The following is a 21,743-nucleotide window of genomic DNA, read 5'->3' on the forward strand; positions in this document are numbered from 1 at the left end:
GGGATATGGGCCGGGTGCTGGCAAAATGGGACTAGATTAAGTTAGGATATCTGGTCGGTATGAACGGCTGAAGCATCTGTTTCTGCGCTGTACATCTCTATGACTCTATGGGGAGAGATGTTAGGAAGCACTTCTACACCCAAAAGGTGGGAGAGGTTTGGAACTCTCTTCCAAAAATGGCAGTGGGTGCTGGTTCAGTTGTTAATTTTAAACCTGAGATCGATAATTTTTGGATAAGCAAACGTTCGAGGGAACATGGGTCAAAGAATTTAGGCCACAGCTCAGCCCTGATCTCATTGGAGGGCAGAACAGTCACAATGGGCTGAATGGCCCTCTCCTGTTCCTCAGTTGTGAAGGTGAACCTCCCTGGGAGCACAGGGGGAAGGTTCAGTCTGGGTCAATAGGCGAGTGTGTTTAACTATGAGTTCCTTTCCCTGAGCTGCATCTGGACAGTCTGACTGCTATTGGCACCATGACAAAGAAGTGACATTTTAAAGCATCTTTCTAAACATCAGGATTGCTTCACAGCCAATGGAAGATGTTGTCAGCTGGTGTTAATTAGGACCCAGACAGTCCATATGCCACAATAAAATTGATTTGTGATGTTACTTTAGGGAAAGCTGGGAAGAGGAGCCTTGGTTTCTTCAAAATACTGTCCATAGAATTATGGCATTCACCTGAAATGGATAGGTTTAATATCTGAAAGACAGTGCCTCTGACAGTGCAGCACTCTCTCAGTACTGACCCCCCAGCAGTCCGGCACTCCCTCAGTACTGACCCTCTCACAGTGCGGCACTCCCTCAGTACTGACCCCCCGACAGTGCAGCACTCCCTCAGTACTGACCCCCCGACAGTGTGGCACTCCCTCAGTACTGACCCTCTCACAGTGCGGCATTCCCTCAGCACTGACCCTCCGACAGTGCGGCACTCCCTTAGTACTGACCCCCCGACAGTGTGGCACTCCCTCAGTACTGACCCTGTGACAGTGCGATATTCCAGGGGGCAGCGTGAGGATGTACGATTGTGTGTGTGTGTGTGTGTGTGTGTGTGTGTGTGTATGGGAATAGAATGGGAAGCTTTGAGGATGCCAATCCCTTGGACTGATTGCAGTTCTGGCCCTTCCCAGTCTCATTGTCAGTAAGAAGGAGCGGCGGCTGGTGAAAGGGTCCGGATTCCATCTGGACCTGCTGCTCATTGGCTTGGCCGGAGGCATATGTGGCATCTTTGGGCTCCCGTGGCAGACGGGTGCCACAGTACGGACAATCACCCACGTCAACGCCCTGACTGTGATGAGCAAGAGTACAGCTCCCGGAGAGACACCCAAGATCGAGGAGGTGAAGGAGCAACGCATCACTGGCATCTCGGTGGCATTGCTCGTTGGTGAGTCATCATTATTGACCCTGACCACTGACCACATCCCTACACACTAACCCTAACCACTGATCACATCCCTACACACTAACCTTAACCACTGACCACATCCCTACACACTAACCCTGACCACATCCCTACACTGACCACAATCCTACACATTAACCCTAACCACTGATCACATCCCTACACACTAACCCTAACCACTGACCACAACCCCACACACTAATCCTCACCACTGACCACATCCCTATACACTAACCCTAACCAATGGCCACATCCTGACACACTAACCCTGACCACTGACCAGACCCTTACACACTAACCTTAACCACTGATCACATCCCTACACACTAACCCTAACCACTGACCACAACCCCACACACTAATCCTCACCACTGACCACATCCCTATACACTAACCCTAACCAATGGCCACATCCCAACACACTAACCCTGACCACTGACCAGACCCCTACACACTAACCTTAACCACTGACTACATCCCTATACACTAACCCTGACCACTGACCACATCCCTACACATTAACCCTGACCACATCCCTACACTGACCATAATCCTACACACTAACCCTAATCACTGACCACACCACTACGTACTAATCTTAACCACTGACCACATCCGGACACACTAACCCTGACCACTAACTACATCCCTACACACTAACCTTAACCACTGACCACATCCCTACACACTAACCCTAACCACTGACCACATCACTACACACTAACCTTAACCACTGACCACACCACTACATACTAATCTTAACCACTGACCACGTCCGGACACACTAACCCTGACCACTAACTACATCCCTACACACTAACCTTAACCACTGACCACATCCCTACACACTAACCCTAAACACTGACCACATCACTACACACTAATCCTAATCACCGACTACATCCCTACACACTAACCCTAACCAATGGCCACACCCCTACAAACTAAACTTAACCACTGATCACATCCCTGCACACTAACCGTGACCACTGACACCTCCCTACACTGACCACAATCCTACGCACCAACCTTAACCACTGACCACATCACTACACACTAACCCTAACCACTGACTACCTCCCTATACACCAACCCTAACCACTGACCACACCCCCACAAACTAAACTTAACCACTGATCAATTCCCTACACACTAACCCTAACCACTGACCATCTCCCTACACTGACCACAATCCTACACACTAACCCTAATCACTGACCACACCACTACAAACTAACCTTAACCACTGATCACATCCCTACACATTAACCCTAACCACTGACCACATCACTACACACTAACCCTAACCACTGACACCTCCCTACACTGACCACAATCCTACACACTAACCCAAACCACTGACCACATCCCTACAAACTAAACTTAACCACTGATCACATCCCTACACACTAACCCTAACCACTGACCACATCCAGACACTGACCACACCCCTACACATTAACCCTGACCGCTGAAACCTCCCTACACTGACCACAATCCTACAGACTAACCCTTATCACTGACCACATCACTACAAACTAACCCTAACCACTGACCACACCTCTACAGACTTACCCTAACCACTGACTACACCCCTACACACTAACCCTAACCACTGACCACATCCCTACACTGACCACAATCCTACACACTAATCCTAACCACTGACCACTCCCCTACACACTAACCCTAACCACTGACTACATCCCTACCATCTAACCCCAACCACTGACGACATCCCTATACACTAACCCTCACCACTGACCACATCCCTACACTGACCACAATCCTACATACAAATCCTAACCACTATCCACACCCCTACACACTAACCATAACCACTGACCACACCCCAGCACACTAACCCTAACCATTGACTAATATCCCTACACACTAACCCTAATCACTGACTACATCCCTACCCAGACCAAAACCATACACATTAACCCTAACCACTGACCACATCCTTACACTGACCACAATCCTACACATTAACCCTAACCACTGACCACATCCGGACACACTAACCCTAACGACTGACCATTCCCCTACACACTAACCCTGACCACTGACCACATCCCTACAATGACCACAATGCTACACAATAACCCTAACCACTGACGACATCCCTACACACTAATCCTAACCACTGACTACATCCCTATACACTACCCCTAACCACTGACCACATCCCACACTGACCACACCCTTACACACTAACCCTAACCACTGACGACATCCCTACACACTAATCCTAACCACTGACCACATCCCACACTGACCACAATCCTACACACTAACCCTAACCACTGACCACATCCCTACACACTAATCCTAACCACTGACCACATCCCTACACACTAACCCTAACCACTGACCATATCCCACACTGACCACAATCCTACACACTAACCCTAACCACTGACCACATCCCTACACACTAACCCTAACCACTGACCACATCCCTACACACGGACCCACATCCCTACACACTGACCCACAACCCTACACACGGACCCACATCCCTACACACTGACCCACATCCCTACACACTGACCCACAACGCTACACACGGACCCACATCCCTACACACTGACCCACATCCCTACACACTGACCCACAACCCTACACACTGACCCACATCCCTACACACTGACACACATCCCTACACACGGACCCACATCCCTACACACTGACCCACATCCCTACACACTGACCCACAACCCTACACACTGACCCACATCCCGACACACTGACACACATCCCTACACACGGACCCACATCCCTACACACTGACCCACATCCCTACACACTGACACACAACCCTACACACTGACCCACATCCCTACACACTGACCCACAACCCTACACACTGACACACATCCCTACACACGGACCCACATCCCTACACACTGACCCACAATCCTACACACTGACCCACATCCCTACACACTGACCCACATCCCTACACACTGACCCACAACCCTACACACGGACCCACATCCCTACACACTGACCCACATCCCTACACACTGACACACATCCCTACACACGGACCCACATCCCTACACACTGACCCACAACCCTACACACTGACCCACATCCCTACACACTGACCCACAACCCTACACACTGACACACATCCCTACACACGGACCCACATCCCTACACACTGACCCACAATCCTACACACTGACCCACATCCCTACACACTGACCCACAACCCTACACACTGACCCACAACCCTACACACGGACCCACATCCCTACACACTGACCCACATCCCTACACACTGACCCACAACCCTACACACTGACACACATCCCTACACACTGACCCACAACCCTACACACTGACACACAACCCTACACACTGACCCACAATCCTACACACTGACCCACATCCCTACACACTGACACACATCACTACACACTGACACACAACCCTACACACTGACCCACAACCCTACACACTGACACACATCCCTACACACTGACCCACATCCCTACACACTGACCCACAATCCTACACACTGACCCACATCCCTACACACTGACACACATCACTACACACTGACCCACAACCCTACACACTGACCCACAATCCTACACACTGACACACATCCCTACACACTGACCCACATCCCTACACACTGACCCACAATCCTACACACTGACCCACAACCCTACACACTGACCCACATCCCTACACACTGACCCACAACCCTACACACTGACCCACAATCCTACACACTGACCCACAACCCTACACACTGACCCACATCCCTACACACTGACCCACAACCCTACACACTGACCCACATCCCTACACACTGACCCACAATCCTACACACTGACACACATTCCTACACACTGACCCACAATCCTACACACTGACCCACATCCCTACACACTGACCCATATCCCTACACACTGACCCACAATCCTACACACTGACCCACATTCCTACACACTGACCCACAACCCTACACACTGACACACATCACTACACACTGACCCACATCCCTACACACGGACCCACATCTCTACACACTGACCCACAACCCTACACACTGACCCACATCCCTACACACTGACCCACATCCCTACACACTGACACACATCCCTACACACTGACCCACAATCCTACACACTGACCCACATCCCTACACACTGACCCACAATCCTACACACTGACCCACAACCCTACACACTGACCCACATCCCTACACACTGACCCACAATCCTACACACTGACCCACAACCCTACACACTGACACACATCCCTACACACGGACCCACATCCCTACACACTGACCCACAACCCTACACACTGACCCACATCCCTACACACTGACCCACATCCCTACACACTGACCCACAACCCTACACACTGACACACATCCCTACACACGGACCCACATCCCTACACACTGACCCACATCCCTACACACTGACCCACAACCCTACACACTGACACACATCCCTACACACGGACCCACATCCCTACACACTGACCCACAATCCTACACACTGACCCACATCCCTACACACTGACCCACAACCCTACACACTGACCCACAACCCTACACACGGACCCACATCCCTACACACTGACCCACATCCCTACACACTGACCCACAACCCTACACACTGACACACATCCCTACACACTGACACACATCCCTACACACTGACCCACAACCCTACACACTGACACACATCCCTACACACTGACCCACAATCCTACACACTGACCCACATCCCTACACACTGACACACATCACTACACACTGACACACAACCCTACACACTGACCCACAACCCTACACACTGACACACATCCCTACACACTGACCCACATCCCTACACACTGACCCACAATCCTACACACTGACCCACATCCCTACACACTGACACACATCACTACACACTGACCCACAACCCTACACACTGACCCACAATCCTACACACTGACACACATCCCTACACACTGACCCACATCCCTACACACTGACCCACAATCCTACACACTGACCCACAACCCTACACACTGACCCACATCCCTACACACTGACCCACAACCCTACACACTGACCCACAATCCTACACACTGACCCACAACCCTACACACTGACCCACAATCCTACACACTGACACACATTCCTACACACTGACCCACAATCCTACACACTGACCCACATCCCTACACACTGACCCATATCCCTACACACTGACCCACAATCCTACACACTGACCCACATTCCTACACACTGACCCACAACCCTACACACTGACACACATCACTACACACTGACCCACATCCCTACACACGGACCCACATCCCTACACACTGACCCACAACCCTACACACTGACCCACAACCCTACACACTGACACACATCACTACACACTGACCCACATCCCTACACACGGACCCACATCCCTACACACTGACCCACAACCCTACACACTGACCCACATCCCTACACACTGACCCACAATCCTACACACTGACCCACATCCCTACACACTGACACACAATCCTACACACTGACCCACAACCCTACACACTGACCCACATCTCTACACACTGACCCACAACCCTACACACTGACCCACATCCCTACACACTGACACACATCCCTACACACTGACCCACAATCCTACACACTGACCCACATCCCTACACACTGACCCACAATCCTACACACTGACCCACAACCCTACACACTGACCCACATCCCTACACACTGACCCACAATCCTACACACTGACCCACAACCCTACACACTGACACACATCCCTACACACTGACACACATCCCTACACACTGACCCACAATCCTACACACTGACCCACATTCCTATACACTGACCCACAATCCTACACACTGACCCACATCCCTATACACTGACCCACATTCCTACACACTGACCCACAACCCTACACACTGACCCACGTTCCTACACACTGACCCACGTTCCTACACACTAACCCACAACCCTACACACTGACCCACATCCCTACACACTGACCCACAACCCTACACACTGACACACATCACTACACACTGACACACATTCCTACACTGACACACATTCCTACACTGACACACATCACTACACACTGACACACATTCCTACACTGACGCACATCCCTACACTGACACACATTCCTACACTGACACACATTCCTACACTAACCCACAATCCTACACACTGACCCACAATCCTACACTGACACACACTGCTACACATTAGCCCACAATCCTACACTGACACACAATCCTACACTGACACACACCGCTACACACTGACCCACAAATCTGCATACTGACCCACATTCCTACACTGACACACAATCCTACACACTAGCCCATAATCCTACACACCAACCTACAATCCTACACACGAGCACATAATGCTACACACTAACCCACAATCCTGCAACTTACTCACAATCCGACACACTAACCCATAATCCGACACACTAACCCATAATCCGACACACTGATCACATCCCTACACACTAACCATAACATAACCATGAACTCGGATCCAATCAGTGAGCTTAGCCACTAACAGTATCCACAGTCTTCATTAAACTCAACGCTAACCACTGAACATAATCCTATCCACACTAACCACCAGCACTATCCATTAACCTTAACCCTAACCACAACTCTATCCCTAACCTGAACTCTAACCACTAACTTTTCCTGATGAAGGGCTTACGATTGAAGCGTCAATTCTCTTGCTTTTCAGATGCTGCCTGACCGGCTGTACTTTTCCAGCACCACACTTTTTGACTCAAACCACTAACCGTAAACATAACAACAATCGTGATCCCAACCATAAACTGAACCATAACACTACCCAATGTTCCTAACCACTAACCTTAATCCCAACTCCTAATCATGATCCCAACCATAAACCTAGCCATTAACAGTGACTGCTCTCCTTAATGCTAACCACTGACCATAATACAAACCACATAACTCTAATGACTAACCATAGGCATCATCCAATCAGCTGACCCTAACCGTTGACCATAACCAGTAAGAAGAACACTAACCACAAAACATGACCTTAACCACACAGCCTCATCAGTAATCGTAAACATTAACTCCATAATCCTACTCTTTAATCCTATCTCCAACACAAAATCCTTCCAACTTCTGGTGGCCAGTGAGGGTCAGACGAAGGTCATGGCCTAGTGGTATTATTGCTAGAATATATAGAGATCCAGATAATGTTCTGGGAACATGGGTTTGAATCTCAATATAGCAGATGGTGAAATTTGATTTAAAACCTGAAATTAAAAATCTAATTGTTGATTGTCAGGAATAAGACCCATCTGGTTCACTAATGCCCTTTCCAGTGGGAAATCTGCCATCTTTACACGGCCTGGCCTACATGTGGCTGACTGTAAAATGGCTGAGCAAACCATTGTGTGCAGAGGGCTGTTAGGCATGGACAACAGGTACTGGCCTTGCCAGTATAATGAATGGGAATAAAGTAGGGGAATTACTCATCATGGGAGGGAATCAGCAATCTCAGTTATTGTTGATGCTGCTTCTCTCACTCTCTCTCTAACTCTCTCTCTCTCCTTGTCTCCAGGTCTCTCTGTGGTCATGAGTAAGATTCTCCAGTTGATTCCGATGTCAGTTTTATTTGGAATCTTCCTGTACATGGGTTTGACGTCACTAACAGGAATCCAGATGTATGAACGTCTGCTGCTTCTTTTTATCCCTTCCAAACACCACCCAGACCACATCTACGTAACAAAGGTGAGTGTGACTCTTAATTTCGTGATGTTTCAGGTTTACTCCTTAGCCCCTGGGAGGACTACCTCCTGCACTAACCTCTTGTCTCTCTCCTATTTGTCAGGAAGGAATTAGGTAAGGTTCCTCAGACTAAAGGGGATGAGGAGAAAATGGGAACAGGAGACTGAGTTCTATTCTCCATGGTAACACTTCCACCAATCAGAGTCTACTGAATTGAATTGAATTGAATTTATTGTTATGTGTATCAAGGCACAGTGAAAAGCTTTGTCTTGCAAGCAATACAGGCAGATCACAGAGTTAAGCAGCATAGATAATAAATAATAGGTAAACAGTGGCAAAAACAGAAACACAGGTACAGGTGAATGTTAAGAGTTTGTGAGTCCATTCAGTATTCTAACAACAGTAGGGTAGAAACTGTTACAAAACCGGCTGGTGCGTGTGTTCAGGCTTCTGTACCTTCTCCCCGATGGTAGAGGTTGTATAAAAGCATTGCCAGGGTGGGATGGATCTTTGAGAATGCTGGCGGCCTTTCCCTGACAGCGGGCCTGGTAGATGGATTCTATAGATGGGAGGTTGGCCTTTGTGATTGTCTGGGCCGAGTTCACCACTCTCTGTAACTGTCTCTGATCTTGAATGGTACAGTTGCCATACCAGGTAGTGATACACCCAGACAGAATGCTCTCGATGGTACACCTATAAAAGTTGGCAAAAATATTTGCCATCATGCCAAATTTCCCCAGCTGCCTGAGGAAGAAGAGACATTGTTGGGCCTTTGTAACCAGTGCGTCCACATGAAGAGTCCAAGAAAGCTTGTTGTGGATAACCACTCCCAGGAGCTTGACACTCTCCATTCGTTCCACCTCTGTGCTGTTAATGTGTAGGGGGCATGAGTAACATCCCGCTGCAAGTCAATAATGAGTTCCTTGGTTATGCCAGCATTGAGAGCTAGGTTGTTCTCTGTGTGCCATTTTTCCAGGTCTTCCACTTTCTGTCTGTAGTCTGTTTCGTTGCCATCTGAGATTTGACCGAATATAGTGGTGTCATCAGTGAACTGGAATTTGGCAACGCAGTCATGGGTATACAGTGAGTACAGTAGGGGGCTGTGTACACACCCCTGGGGGGCTCCTGTGTTGAGTGTTAGTGAGGATGAAATATTGTCCCCAATCTTCACTGATTGTGGCCTGTGGGTCAGGAAACTGAGGATCCAGTTGCAGAGAGAGGGGCTTAGTTCGAGATCACTAAGTTTAGTAATCAGTCTCGAGGGGATAATAGTGTTGAAGGCTGAACTTCAATGAGTAGGATTTTTACGTAGCTGTTCTTGGTGTCAAGATGTTCTAGGGAGGAGTGAAGGGCAAGTGATATGGCATCTGACGTGGATCTGTTGGTCTGATACGCAAGTTGAAGTGAGTCAAGAGTAGTGGGGAGGCTGGAGCTGATTAATGCCATGACCAGCCTTTCAAAGCACTTCATGACCACCGAAGTTAGGGTCACTGAGCGGTAGTCATTGAGACATGAGCAATCAGTACAACCAATAAACACAATGGTTCGAATGGGCTGAAGTGCGTTTATTTCAACACAAGGAGTATTATGGGTAAGGTAGATCAGTTTAAAGCCTGGGTCAGTACATGGGACTATGATGTTGTGGCCATCACAGACGACTTTGAGTCATAGAGAGGTACAGCACAGAAACAGACCCTTAGGTCCAAGTTGTCCATGCTGACCAGATATCCTCATCTAATCTAATACTATTTGCCAGCTCTTAGCCCATATCCCTCTAAACCCTTCCTAGTCATATACCCATCCAGATGTCTTTTAAAAGTTGTCATTTTACCAGCCTCCACCACTTCCTCTGGCAGGTCATTCCATACACACACCACCCTCTGTGTGAGAAAGTTATCCCTTAGGTCCCTTTTATATCTTTCCCCTCTCACCCTAAACCTATGCCCTAGTTCTGGACTCCCCCACCCCAGGGAAAAGACCTTGTCTATTTATCTTATCCATGCCCCTCATGATTTTATAAACCTTGGGAATGGGACAGGACTGGCTGCTCATTGTTCCAGAGTTTTGTTGTTTGAGACGAGAGAGAGAGGAAGGTAAAAGAGGTGGAGGAGCTGCATTATTAATGTTACGTCTGCACTCAGAGAGAGGACATACTGGAGGGTTCATCCACTGAGGCAGTATGAGGATAGTAAGGACTGCAAAAGGAACAGTCGGTCAGGCAGCACGAGAGCAGTAGGGGAGTCAATGTTTCAGGTCAGGATCCCTGATCAGGACTGGGGAGGGGGACATGAGCTGAGAAATGGTGGGGGGTCGGGGCAGGGGGAGCCGGGGGAAAAGTGGGTGGGATGGTGATAGGTGAATGCAGATGGGGGGGTTTTGATAGGTAGAGCTCAAAAATAAGATGGGTGTAATCACTCTGATAGGATTGTACCATAGGTCATCCCAATAGCCACTGAGAGATTAAGGGATAAATATTTCAGCAGATTATGGAAAGATTTAATAACAATAGGGTTGTCATAGTGGGTGACTTTAACTTTCCCAATATTGACTGGGCCTCCCTTACAGCAAGAGGCTGAGACGGGGTAGAATTTATTCAGTGTACCCAAGAGGGTTTCTTGAAACAGTATGCGGATAGTCCAACTAGAGAGGGGGCCATACTGGACCCTGTATTGGCTAATGAGCCTGACCAGGTAGCTGACCTTACAGTGCGAGATCATTTTGGAAACACTTATAGGCTAGCTATGAACAAGGATAAGTCAGGAACTGGGGCCAAGTTATGGGAGGGCATATTACACCAGTAATGGGCAGCAGGTAGGGAGTGTTCATTGGGAGAAGCTGTTATCAGTCCATATCTGACATGTGGGAATTGTTTAAAGACCTGCTGATCAGAGTTCAGGACCGGCATATTCCAGTAAGGAGGGTAAGGGTAAGGGACCCTTGGATAGTGAGGGAGGATGTGCATTTAGTCAAAAGGAAGAAAGAAGCATATATAAGGTTTAGGAAGCTAAAATTTGACAGGGCCCATGAGGAATATAAGTAGGAAAGTACTCAAGCAGGGAATCAGGAGAACGAGAAGGGGCCGTGAAATGACTTTGACAAGTAAGATCAAAGAGAATCCCCAAGGCATTCTATACGGACACTAAAAACAAGACGGTAACTAGGGAGAAGGTGGGATCACTCAAGGATAACGGAGGGAACTTATGCATGGAGGCAGAGGATATGCACGAGATCTGAAATGCGTACTTCAAACAGAGAGTATAGAACATTACAGTGCAGTACAGGCCCTTCGGCCCTCGATGTTCTGCCAACCTGTGAATAGAATCTGAAGCCCATCTCACCCACGCTATTCCATTTTCACCCATACGTTTATCCAATGACCATTTAAATGCCCTGAAAGTTGGCGAGTCTACTGCTGTTGCAGGCAGTGCGTTCCATGTCCCTACTACTCTCTGAGTAAAGACACTACCCCTGATATCTGTTCTGCACCCATCAATTTAAAGCTATGTCCCCTCATATCAGCCATCACCATCCAAGGAAAAAGGCTCTCGCTGTCCAACCTACTGAACTCTCTGATTATCTTGTATGTCTCAATTAAGTCACCTCTCAACCTTCTTCTCTCTAATGAAAACAGCCTCAAGACCATCAGCCTTTCCTCATAAGACCTTCCTTCCGTACCAGGCAAAGTCCTAGTAAATCTCCCCTGAACCCTTTCCAAAGCTTCCACATCCTTCCTATAACTCAATGACCAGAACTGTATGCAATATTCCAAGTGTGGCTGCACCAGAGTTTTGTACAGCTGCGGCATGATCTCATGGTTCCGAAACTCAATCCCTCTACCAATAGTGTCATCCGCAAATTTATAAACCCACCCTTCTATGACCTCATCCAGGTCGTTTATAAAAATGGCAAACAGTAGTGGCCCTAAAACAGATCCTTGCGGTACACCACGAGTAACTGAACTCCAGGATGAGCATTTCCCATCAACCACCGCCCTCTGTGTTCTTTCAGCTAGCCAATTTCTGATCCAAACCATTAAATCACCCTCAATCCCATGTCTCTGTATTTTGTGCAACAGCCTACCAAGGGGAACCTTATCAAACACCTTACTGAAATCCATATACACCACATCAACCGTTTTACCCTCATCCAACAGTTTGGTCACCATCTCAAAGAGCTCAATAAGGTTTGTGAGGCATGACCTAGACAGTATTGACTATCCCTAATCAAATTATTCCTTTCTAGATGGTTATAAATCCTCTCATAACCTTTTCCAACACCTTACCCACAACCAAAGTAAGGCTCACTGGTCTCTAATTGCCAGGGTTGTCTCTACTCCTCTTCTTGAACAAGGGGACCATGTTTGCTATCCTCCAGCCTTCTGGCGCTATTCCTGTAGACAATGGTGACACAGAGATCAAAGCCAAATGCTCGGATGAATCCCCATCCAGGAGAAAGTGAGGACTGCAGATGCTGGAGATCAGAGCTGAAAATGTGTTGTTGGAAAAGCGCAGCAGGTCAGGCAGCATCCAAGGAGCAGGAGAATCGAAGTTTCAGGCATAAGCCCTTCTTCAGGAATTCCTGAAGAAGGGCTCATGCCCGAAACGTTGATTCTCCTGCTCCTTGGATGCTGCCTGATCTTCTGCGCTTTTCCAGCAACACATTTTCAGCTTTAAATCCCCATCCAGCCCAGGGACTTATATATTTTCATACTTTCCAGAATTACTAACACCTCCTCCTTGTGAACCTTAATCCTGTCTAGTGAGTATCCTGTATCTTAGTATTCACCTTGACAACATTGTCTTTTTCCAGTGTGAATACTGAGGAAAGTTACTCATTTAGTGCTTCCCCTATCTCCTCTGACCCCACGCACAACTTCCTAATACTGTCATTGATTGGCCCTAACCTTACTCTAATGATTCTTTTATTCCTGATATACCTATACAAAGCTTTAGGGTTTTTCTTGATCCTATTCACCAACGACTTCTCACGGTCCCCTTCTGGCTCTTCATAGCTCTCTCTTTAGGTCCTTCCCGGCTAACTTGTAACTCTCAAGCACCCTATATGAGCCTTCTTGTCTCATCCTAACATAAGCCTTCTTCCTCTTGACAAGAGATTCAACTTCTTTAATAAACCATGGCTCCCTCACTCGACCATTTCCTCCCTGCCTGACAGGTATGTACTTATCAAGGACACGCAGTAACTGTTCCTTGAATTAGCTCCACATTTCAATTGTGCCTCCCCTGCTGTTTCCTTCCCCATCCAATGCATCCTAATTCTTGCCTAATCCCATCATAATTGCCTTTCTCTCATCTATAACCCTTGCCCTGTGGTATATACCTATCCCTTTCCATCGCTAAAGTAAACATAAACAAATTGTGGTCACTGTCACCAAAGTGCTCATCTACCTCCAAATCCAACACCTGGCCAGGTTCATTACCCAGTACCAAATCTAATATGGCCTCATCCCTTGTTTTTCTGTCCACATACTGTGTCAGGAAACCATCCTGTAGAAATTGGCCAAAACTGACCTATCTAAAATTCTTGAACTATATCAATTTCCAGTCAATATTTGGAAAATTAAAGTCCCCCATGACAACTACCCTGTTACTCTCACTCCTTTCCAGAATCATTTTTGCTTTCCTTTCCTCAACATCTCTGGAACTATTCAGAGGCCTAGCGAAAACTCCCTAACAGGGTGACCTCTCTTTTCCTGTTTCTAACCTCAGTCCATTACTACCTCAGTGGATGTATTCTCAAAAGTCCTTTCTGCCACCGTAATACCGCCCTTGAGTAACAATGCCACACCTCCTCCTCTTTTACCACCGTCTCTGTTCTTACTGAAACATCTAAATCCCGGAACCTGCAACAACCATTCCTGTCCTTGTTCTATCTATGTCTCTGGAATGGCCACAGTATCAAAATCCCAACCCATGATGCAAGTTCCCCCACCTTATTCCGGATGCTCCTGGCATTGAAGTAGGCACACTTCAAACCAACTACTTGCTTGCTGGTGCATTCTTGCGACCTTGAACCCTTATTTCTGATCTCACTACTCTCAACCTCCTGTGTACTTGAACTACAGTTTAGGTTCCCATCCCCCTGCTGAATTAGTTTAACCCACCTCCCCCAAAAGAGCATTAGCAAATTTTCCCCCCCACACATCCCAGAATTATCCAGGTATCCAAAACCCTCCCTTCTGCACTTTCCCTGTAGCCACCTGTTCAACTCCTCTCTCTCCCTATCCCTTGCCTCGCTAGCATGTGGCATGGATAACAACTCTGTTTGTTCTAGTTGTAAGCTTCCATCCTAACTCCCTGAATTTCTGCCTTAAATCCCTACTTATATCCCTTCCTACCTATGTCGTTGGTGTCAATGTGGACCTCGACTTGGAGCTGCTTCCCCCTCCCCCTTAAGGATCCCCAAAACACGATCAGAGACATCACGAACCCTGGCACCTGGGAGGCAACACATCAACTGTGAGTCTCTCTCGTCCCCACAGAGCCTCCTATCTGTGACCCTAACTTTGGAGTCCCCAATGACTAAACCTCTGCTCTCCCTCCCCCATTTATCCTCTGAGCCACAGGGACAGACTTTGTGCCAGAGACCTTTAACCCACTGCTTTCCCCTGGTAAGTCATCCCCCCCAACAGTATCCAAATGGTATACTTGTTATTGAGGGGAATGGCCACAGGGAATCCCTGCACTGCCTGCTGTTTCCCTTTCTATCCCCTGGCTGTAACCCATCTGCCTTTTTCTTGTACTTGAGGAGTGACTACCTCCCTGTAACTCCTCTCAGTAACCCCCTCAGCCTCCCAAATGATCCGAAGTTCATCCAGTTCCAGTTCCCTAATGTGTCGGTATTCACCCAGGAGGAGGGTATGGAGGATGGTGAGATTTGTGTGGAACATGCTGATATGCTCAGGCATTTTGAGATCAAGAAAGAACTGGTGATGGATCTCTTGAAGAATATTAAGGTGGATAAGTCCCTGGGGCCCAATAGTATCTACCCCAGGTTACTGAGAGGCTGGGGCCTTGACAAAGATCTTTGTATCCTCGCTAGGCAATGGAGAGGGCCCAGAGAACTAGCGAGTAACTCATGTTGTTCCTCTGTTCAAGAAAGGAAATGGGAATAATCCAGGAAACTAGAGAACGGTGCGTCTCACCTCGGTGGTTGGGAAGCTAGTGGACAGAATTCCTAGGGATAGGATTTACCCACATTTGCAAGAGACAGTTTCAGCATGGCCTTGTGTGGGGGTAGGTCATGTTTTACTAACCTAGTAACAAAGGTGATCGATGAGGAGGGTAGAGCAGTGGATGTTGTTTACATGGATTTTAGTAAAACTTTCGACAAGATCCTCATGTTTGGCTCATCCAGAAGATTAGGATGCATGAGATCCAGGGTGGCTTGGCCATGTGGGTTCAGAATTGGGTTGCCCATAGAAGACAGAGGGTAGTGTGGAAGGTTATTTCTCAGGCTGGAAGCCCATGACTAGTTCCACAGGGATTGGGACCTCTGCTGTTTGATACATACAAATAACTTGGATGAAAATATAGATGGATAGGTTATTACGTTTGCAGATGATACAAAGATTGATGGAGGTGTAGAAAGTGTAGAATGTTATCAAAGGATACAGCGGGATATGGATCAATTGCAGATATGGGCAGAGAAATGGCAGATGGAATTTAATCTGGGTAAGTCTGATGTGTTGTACAGTTAACGGAACGACCCTGAGCAGTACTGGTGTGCACAGGGATCTTGAGGTTCAAGTCCATAGTCCCCTGATAGTGAGCATGCAAGCAGATATGATGGTAAAGAAGACATATGATAAGTTTACCTTTATTGGTCAGGGAGTTGAGTACAAGAGTCAGGATGTCATGTTGCAGCTTTATAAGACTTTGGTTAGGCCGCACTTAGAGTATTGCATTCAACTCTGGTCGCCCATTACAGGAAGGATGTGGAGGCTTTGGGTCGGGTGCAGAAAAGGTTTACCAGGATGCTGCCTGGATTAGAGAGTACGAGCGATAAGGAGAGGCTAGAAAACCTCAGGCTGTTTTACCTGAAGCAGTGGAGGCTCAGGGGAGACCTGATAGAAGTTTTTAAAATTGTGAGATGCAGAGATAGGGTTGACGGTCAGAATCTTTTTCCTAAAGTTGAAATGTCTAAAACTAGGGGCCATACATTTAAGGTGAGAGGGGGAAAGTTCAAAAGAGATAGAGTCACAGAATCATAGAGATGTACAGCATGGAAACAGACCCTTCGGTCCAACCTGTCCATACCGACCAGATATCCCAACCCAATCTTGTCTCACCTGCCAGCACCCGGCCCATATCCCTCCAAACCCTTCCTATTCATATACCCATCCAAATGCCTCTTAAATGTTGCAATTGTACCAGCCTCCACCACTTCCTCTGGCAGCTCATTCCATACATACCACCCTCTGTGTGAAAAAGTTGCCCCTTAGATCTCTTTTATACCTTTCGCCTCTCACCCTAAACCTATGCCCTCTAGTTCAAGACTCTCCGACCCCAGGGAAAAGACTTTGTCTATTTATCCTATCCATGCCCCTCATGACTTTGTAAAACTCCATAAGGTCACCCGTCAGTCTCCAATGCTCCAGGGAAAACAGCCCCAGCCTGTTCAGCCTCTCCCTGTAGCTCAAATCCTCCAACCCTGGCAACATCCTTGTAAATCTTTTCTGAACCCTTTCAAGTTTCACAACATCTTTCCGATAGGAAGGAGACCAGAATTGCATGCAATATTCCAACAGTGGCCTAACCAATGTCCTACACAGCCACAACATGACCTCCCAACTCCTGTACTCAATACTCTGACCAATAAAGGAAAGCATACCAAATGCCTTCTTCACTATCCTATCTACCTGCGGCTCCACTTTCAAGGAGCTACGAACCTGCACTCCAAGGTCTCTTTGTTCAGCAACACTCCTTAGGACCTTACCATTAAGTGTATAAGTCCTGCTAAGATTTACTTTTCCAAAATGCAGCACCTTAAATTTATCTAAATTAAACTCCATTTGACACTTCTCAGCCCATTGGCCCATCTGGTCAAGATCCCATTATAACCTGAGGTAACCTTCTTTGCTGTCCACTACACCTCCAATTTTGGTGTCATCTGCAAACTTACTAACTATACCTCTTACGCTCACATCCAAATCATTTATATAAATGACAAAAAGTAGAGGACCCAGCACCGATCCTTGTGGCACTCCACTGGTCACAGGCCTCCAGTCTGAAAAACACCCTCTACCATCACCCTCTGTCTTCTATCTTTGAGCCAGTTCTGTATCCAAATGTCTAGTTCTCCCTGTATTTCATGAGATCTAACCTTGCTAATCAGTCTCCCATGGGGAACCTTGTCGAATGCCTTACTGAAGTCCATATAGATCACGTCCACCGATCTACCCTCATCAATCCTCTTTGTTACTTCTTCAAAAAACTCAATCAAGTTTGTGAGAGATGATTTCCCATGCACAAAGCCATGTTGACTAATCCTAATCAGTCCTTGCCTTTCCAAATGCCTTTCCCTCCAACAACTTGCCCATCACCGACATCATGCTCACTGGCCTACAGTTCCCTGGCTTGTCCTTACCACCCTTCTTAAACAGTGGCACCACGTTAGCCAACCTCCAGTCTTTCGGCACCTCACCTGTGACTATCAATGATACAAATATCTCAGCAAGAGGCCCAGCAATCACTTCTCTAGCTTCCCACAATGTTCAAGGGTTCACCTGATCAGGTTCTGGGGATATATCCGCTTTTATGTGTTTCAAGATATCCAGCACTTCCTCCTCTGTAATATGAACATTTTCAAGATGTCACCATCTATTTCCCTACAGTCTATATCTTCAATGTCCTTTTTCCACTGTAAAGACTGATGCAAAATATTCATTTAGTATCTCCCCCATCTCCTGCGGCTCCACACAAAGACCGTCTTGCTGATCTTTGAGAGGCCCTATTCTCTCCCTAGTTACCCTTCTGTCCTTAATGTATTTGTAAAAACCCTTTGGATTCTCCTTAACTCTATTTGCCAAAGCTATCTCATGTCCCCTTTTTTCCCTCCTGATTTCCCTCTTAAGTATACTCCCACTGACTTTATACTCTTCTTAGGATTCACTCGATCTATCCTGTCTATACCTGACATATGCTTCCTTTTTTTTCTTAACCAAACCCTCAATTTCTTTAGTCATCCAGCATTCCCTATACCTACCAGCCTTCCCTTTCACCCTGACAGGAATATACTTTCTCTGGATTCTCGTTATCTTATTTCTGAAGGCTTCCAATTTTCCAGCCGTCCCTTTACCTGCGAACATCTGCCTCCAATCAGCTTTCAAAAGTTCTTGCCTAATACCGTCAAAATTAGCCTTCCTCCAATTTAGAACTTCAACTTTTAGATCTGGTCTATCCTTTTCCATCACAATTTTGAAACTAATAGAATTATGGTCGCTGGCCCCAAAGTGCTCCCCCACTGGCACCTCAGTCACCTGCCCTGCCTTATTTCCCAAGAGTAGGTCAAGTTTTGCACCTTCTCTCGTAGGTACCTCCACATACTGAATCAGAAAATTGTCTTGTACACACTTTAAAAATTCCTCTCCATCAAAACCCTTAACACTATGGCAGTCCCAGTCTATGTTAAAGTTAAAATCCCCTACCATAACCATCCTATTATTCTTACAGATAACCGAGATCTCCTTACAAATTTGTTTCTCAATTTCCCTCTGACTATTAGGGGGTCTATAATACAATCCCAATAAGGTGATCATCCCTTTCTTATTTCTCAGTTCCACCCAAATAACTTCCCTGAATATATTTCCGGGAATATCCTCCCTCAGCACAGCTGTAATACTATCCCTTATCAAAAATGCCACTTCCCCCTCCTCTCTTGCCTCCCTTTCTATCCTTCCTGTAGCATTTGTATCCTGGAACATTAAGCTGCCAGTCGTGTCCATCCTGAGTCATGTTTCTATAATTGCTATGATGTCCCAGTCCCATGTTCCTAACCATGCCCTGAGTTCATCAGCCTTCCCTGTTAGGCCTCTTGCATTGAAATAAATGCAGTTTAATTTATCAGTCCTACCTTGTTCTCTGCTTCATCCCTGCCTGCCCTGACTGTTTGACTCGCTCCTTTTCCCAACTGTACCAGTCTCAGATTGACCTCTTTCTTCACTATCTCCCTGGGTCCCACCCACCCACCTTACTAGCTAAATCCTCCCGAGCAGCTCTAGCAAATTTCCCTGGAGTATATCAGTCCCCTTCTTTATTCACATTCAATTTGTCCAATTTGTACAGGTCACTTCTACCTCAAAACAGCTTCCAATGAACCAAAAATGTGAATCCTTCTCCCATACACCAGTTCCTCAGCCATGCATTCAGCTGCTCTATCCTCCTATTCCTACCCTCACTAGCTTGTAGCACCAGGAGTAATCTAGATATTACTCCTCTCGAGGACCTCCTTTTTAAATTCCTGCCTAACTTTCTACACTCTCCCTTCAGAATCTCATCATTTTCCCTTCCTATGTCGTTGGTTCCAATGTGTACAATGGCCCCTCTCCCCTTTTAGAACATTCTGCACCCTCTCTGAGACATCCTTGATTCTAGCACCAGGAAAGCAACACCATTCTGATTTTTCGCTGCTGCCCACAGAAACGTCTGTCTGTACCTCAGACGAGAGAGTCGCCTAACACAATCGATCGCTTGGATCCTGTCTTACCCCTCGTTGTATTAGAGCCAGTCTCAATACCAGAAACTTGGCTGTTCGTGCTATGTTCCCCTGAGAATCCATCTCTCCCTACATTTTCCAAAACAGCATACCTGTTTGAAATGGGGATAGCCACAGAAGACTCCTGCACTAGCTGCCTACCTCTCTTAGCTTTCCTGGAATTAACCCATCTATGTGGCTGTGTCTGAGACTTTCCCCCTTCCTTTAACTGCCATCCATCATTTCTATTTGCTCTTGTACATTCCTCATTGCCTCTGTCTGCCTCTCCAATTCATCCATTCGATCTGATACGATTCACAAACGATGGCATTTATTGCTGATATAATCCTCAGTAATATGTAAACTCTCCCTAAACTCCCATACCTGACAAGAAGAGCATATCACTCTCCAAACGGCCATTTTTGTTTCTTTCAATCTACAGACATAGAAAATAGCACCGTCTTATTCCTGTACAATACACTGCTCCCAAGCTTAAATTAATACTTATGGCTTCCATTTTAAGTTTAATCAAGAGGCATAGCTCAATAAAACATACAATCAAGAAATAACCCAGTCTACTCACGACTGCAGACCTATTTTAAGGCCATGCTTAAAACATTCACTTATCTGTTTCTGTGCTGTGACCTCTCCCAAAGAGGTTCTTCCAAGGTCAGTTGTGAATTTCACTGTTTTTTACCTTTCCCAGACACACTCCGATGTCCAGCGATACATCAATACAAACAACAAAGGTGGTAAATGCGCAGGTTCACTGTTTTGTCAGTTAGCAATGTGGGTTGGTTTCTTTCTCTCTCTCTCTCTCCTGCAACGTTCTCACCGTGTGCTTC

At 46.9% G+C, this 21,743-nt stretch overlaps 1 protein-coding gene across 1 annotated transcript in view; it reads left to right on the forward strand.

The window, feature by feature from the left end:
- LOC132817312 (anion exchange protein 3-like) overlaps positions 1-21,743 on the forward strand; it is a 136,994-nt gene that overhangs the window by 110,889 nt on the left and 4,362 nt on the right. Inside the window, exons 18-19 of the mRNA XM_060827723.1 lie at positions 1,127-1,380; positions 9,020-9,189. Of these exons, the coding sequence (XP_060683706.1) occupies positions 1,127-1,380; positions 9,020-9,189 (424 nt within the window). The remainder of the gene's footprint in view (positions 1-1,126; positions 1,381-9,019; positions 9,190-21,743) is intronic.

Source organism: Hemiscyllium ocellatum, chromosome 7 (genome assembly GCF_020745735.1).
Source record: "Hemiscyllium ocellatum isolate sHemOce1 chromosome 7, sHemOce1.pat.X.cur, whole genome shotgun sequence".
Lineage (NCBI taxonomy): Eukaryota > Metazoa > Chordata > Chondrichthyes > Orectolobiformes > Hemiscylliidae > Hemiscyllium > Hemiscyllium ocellatum.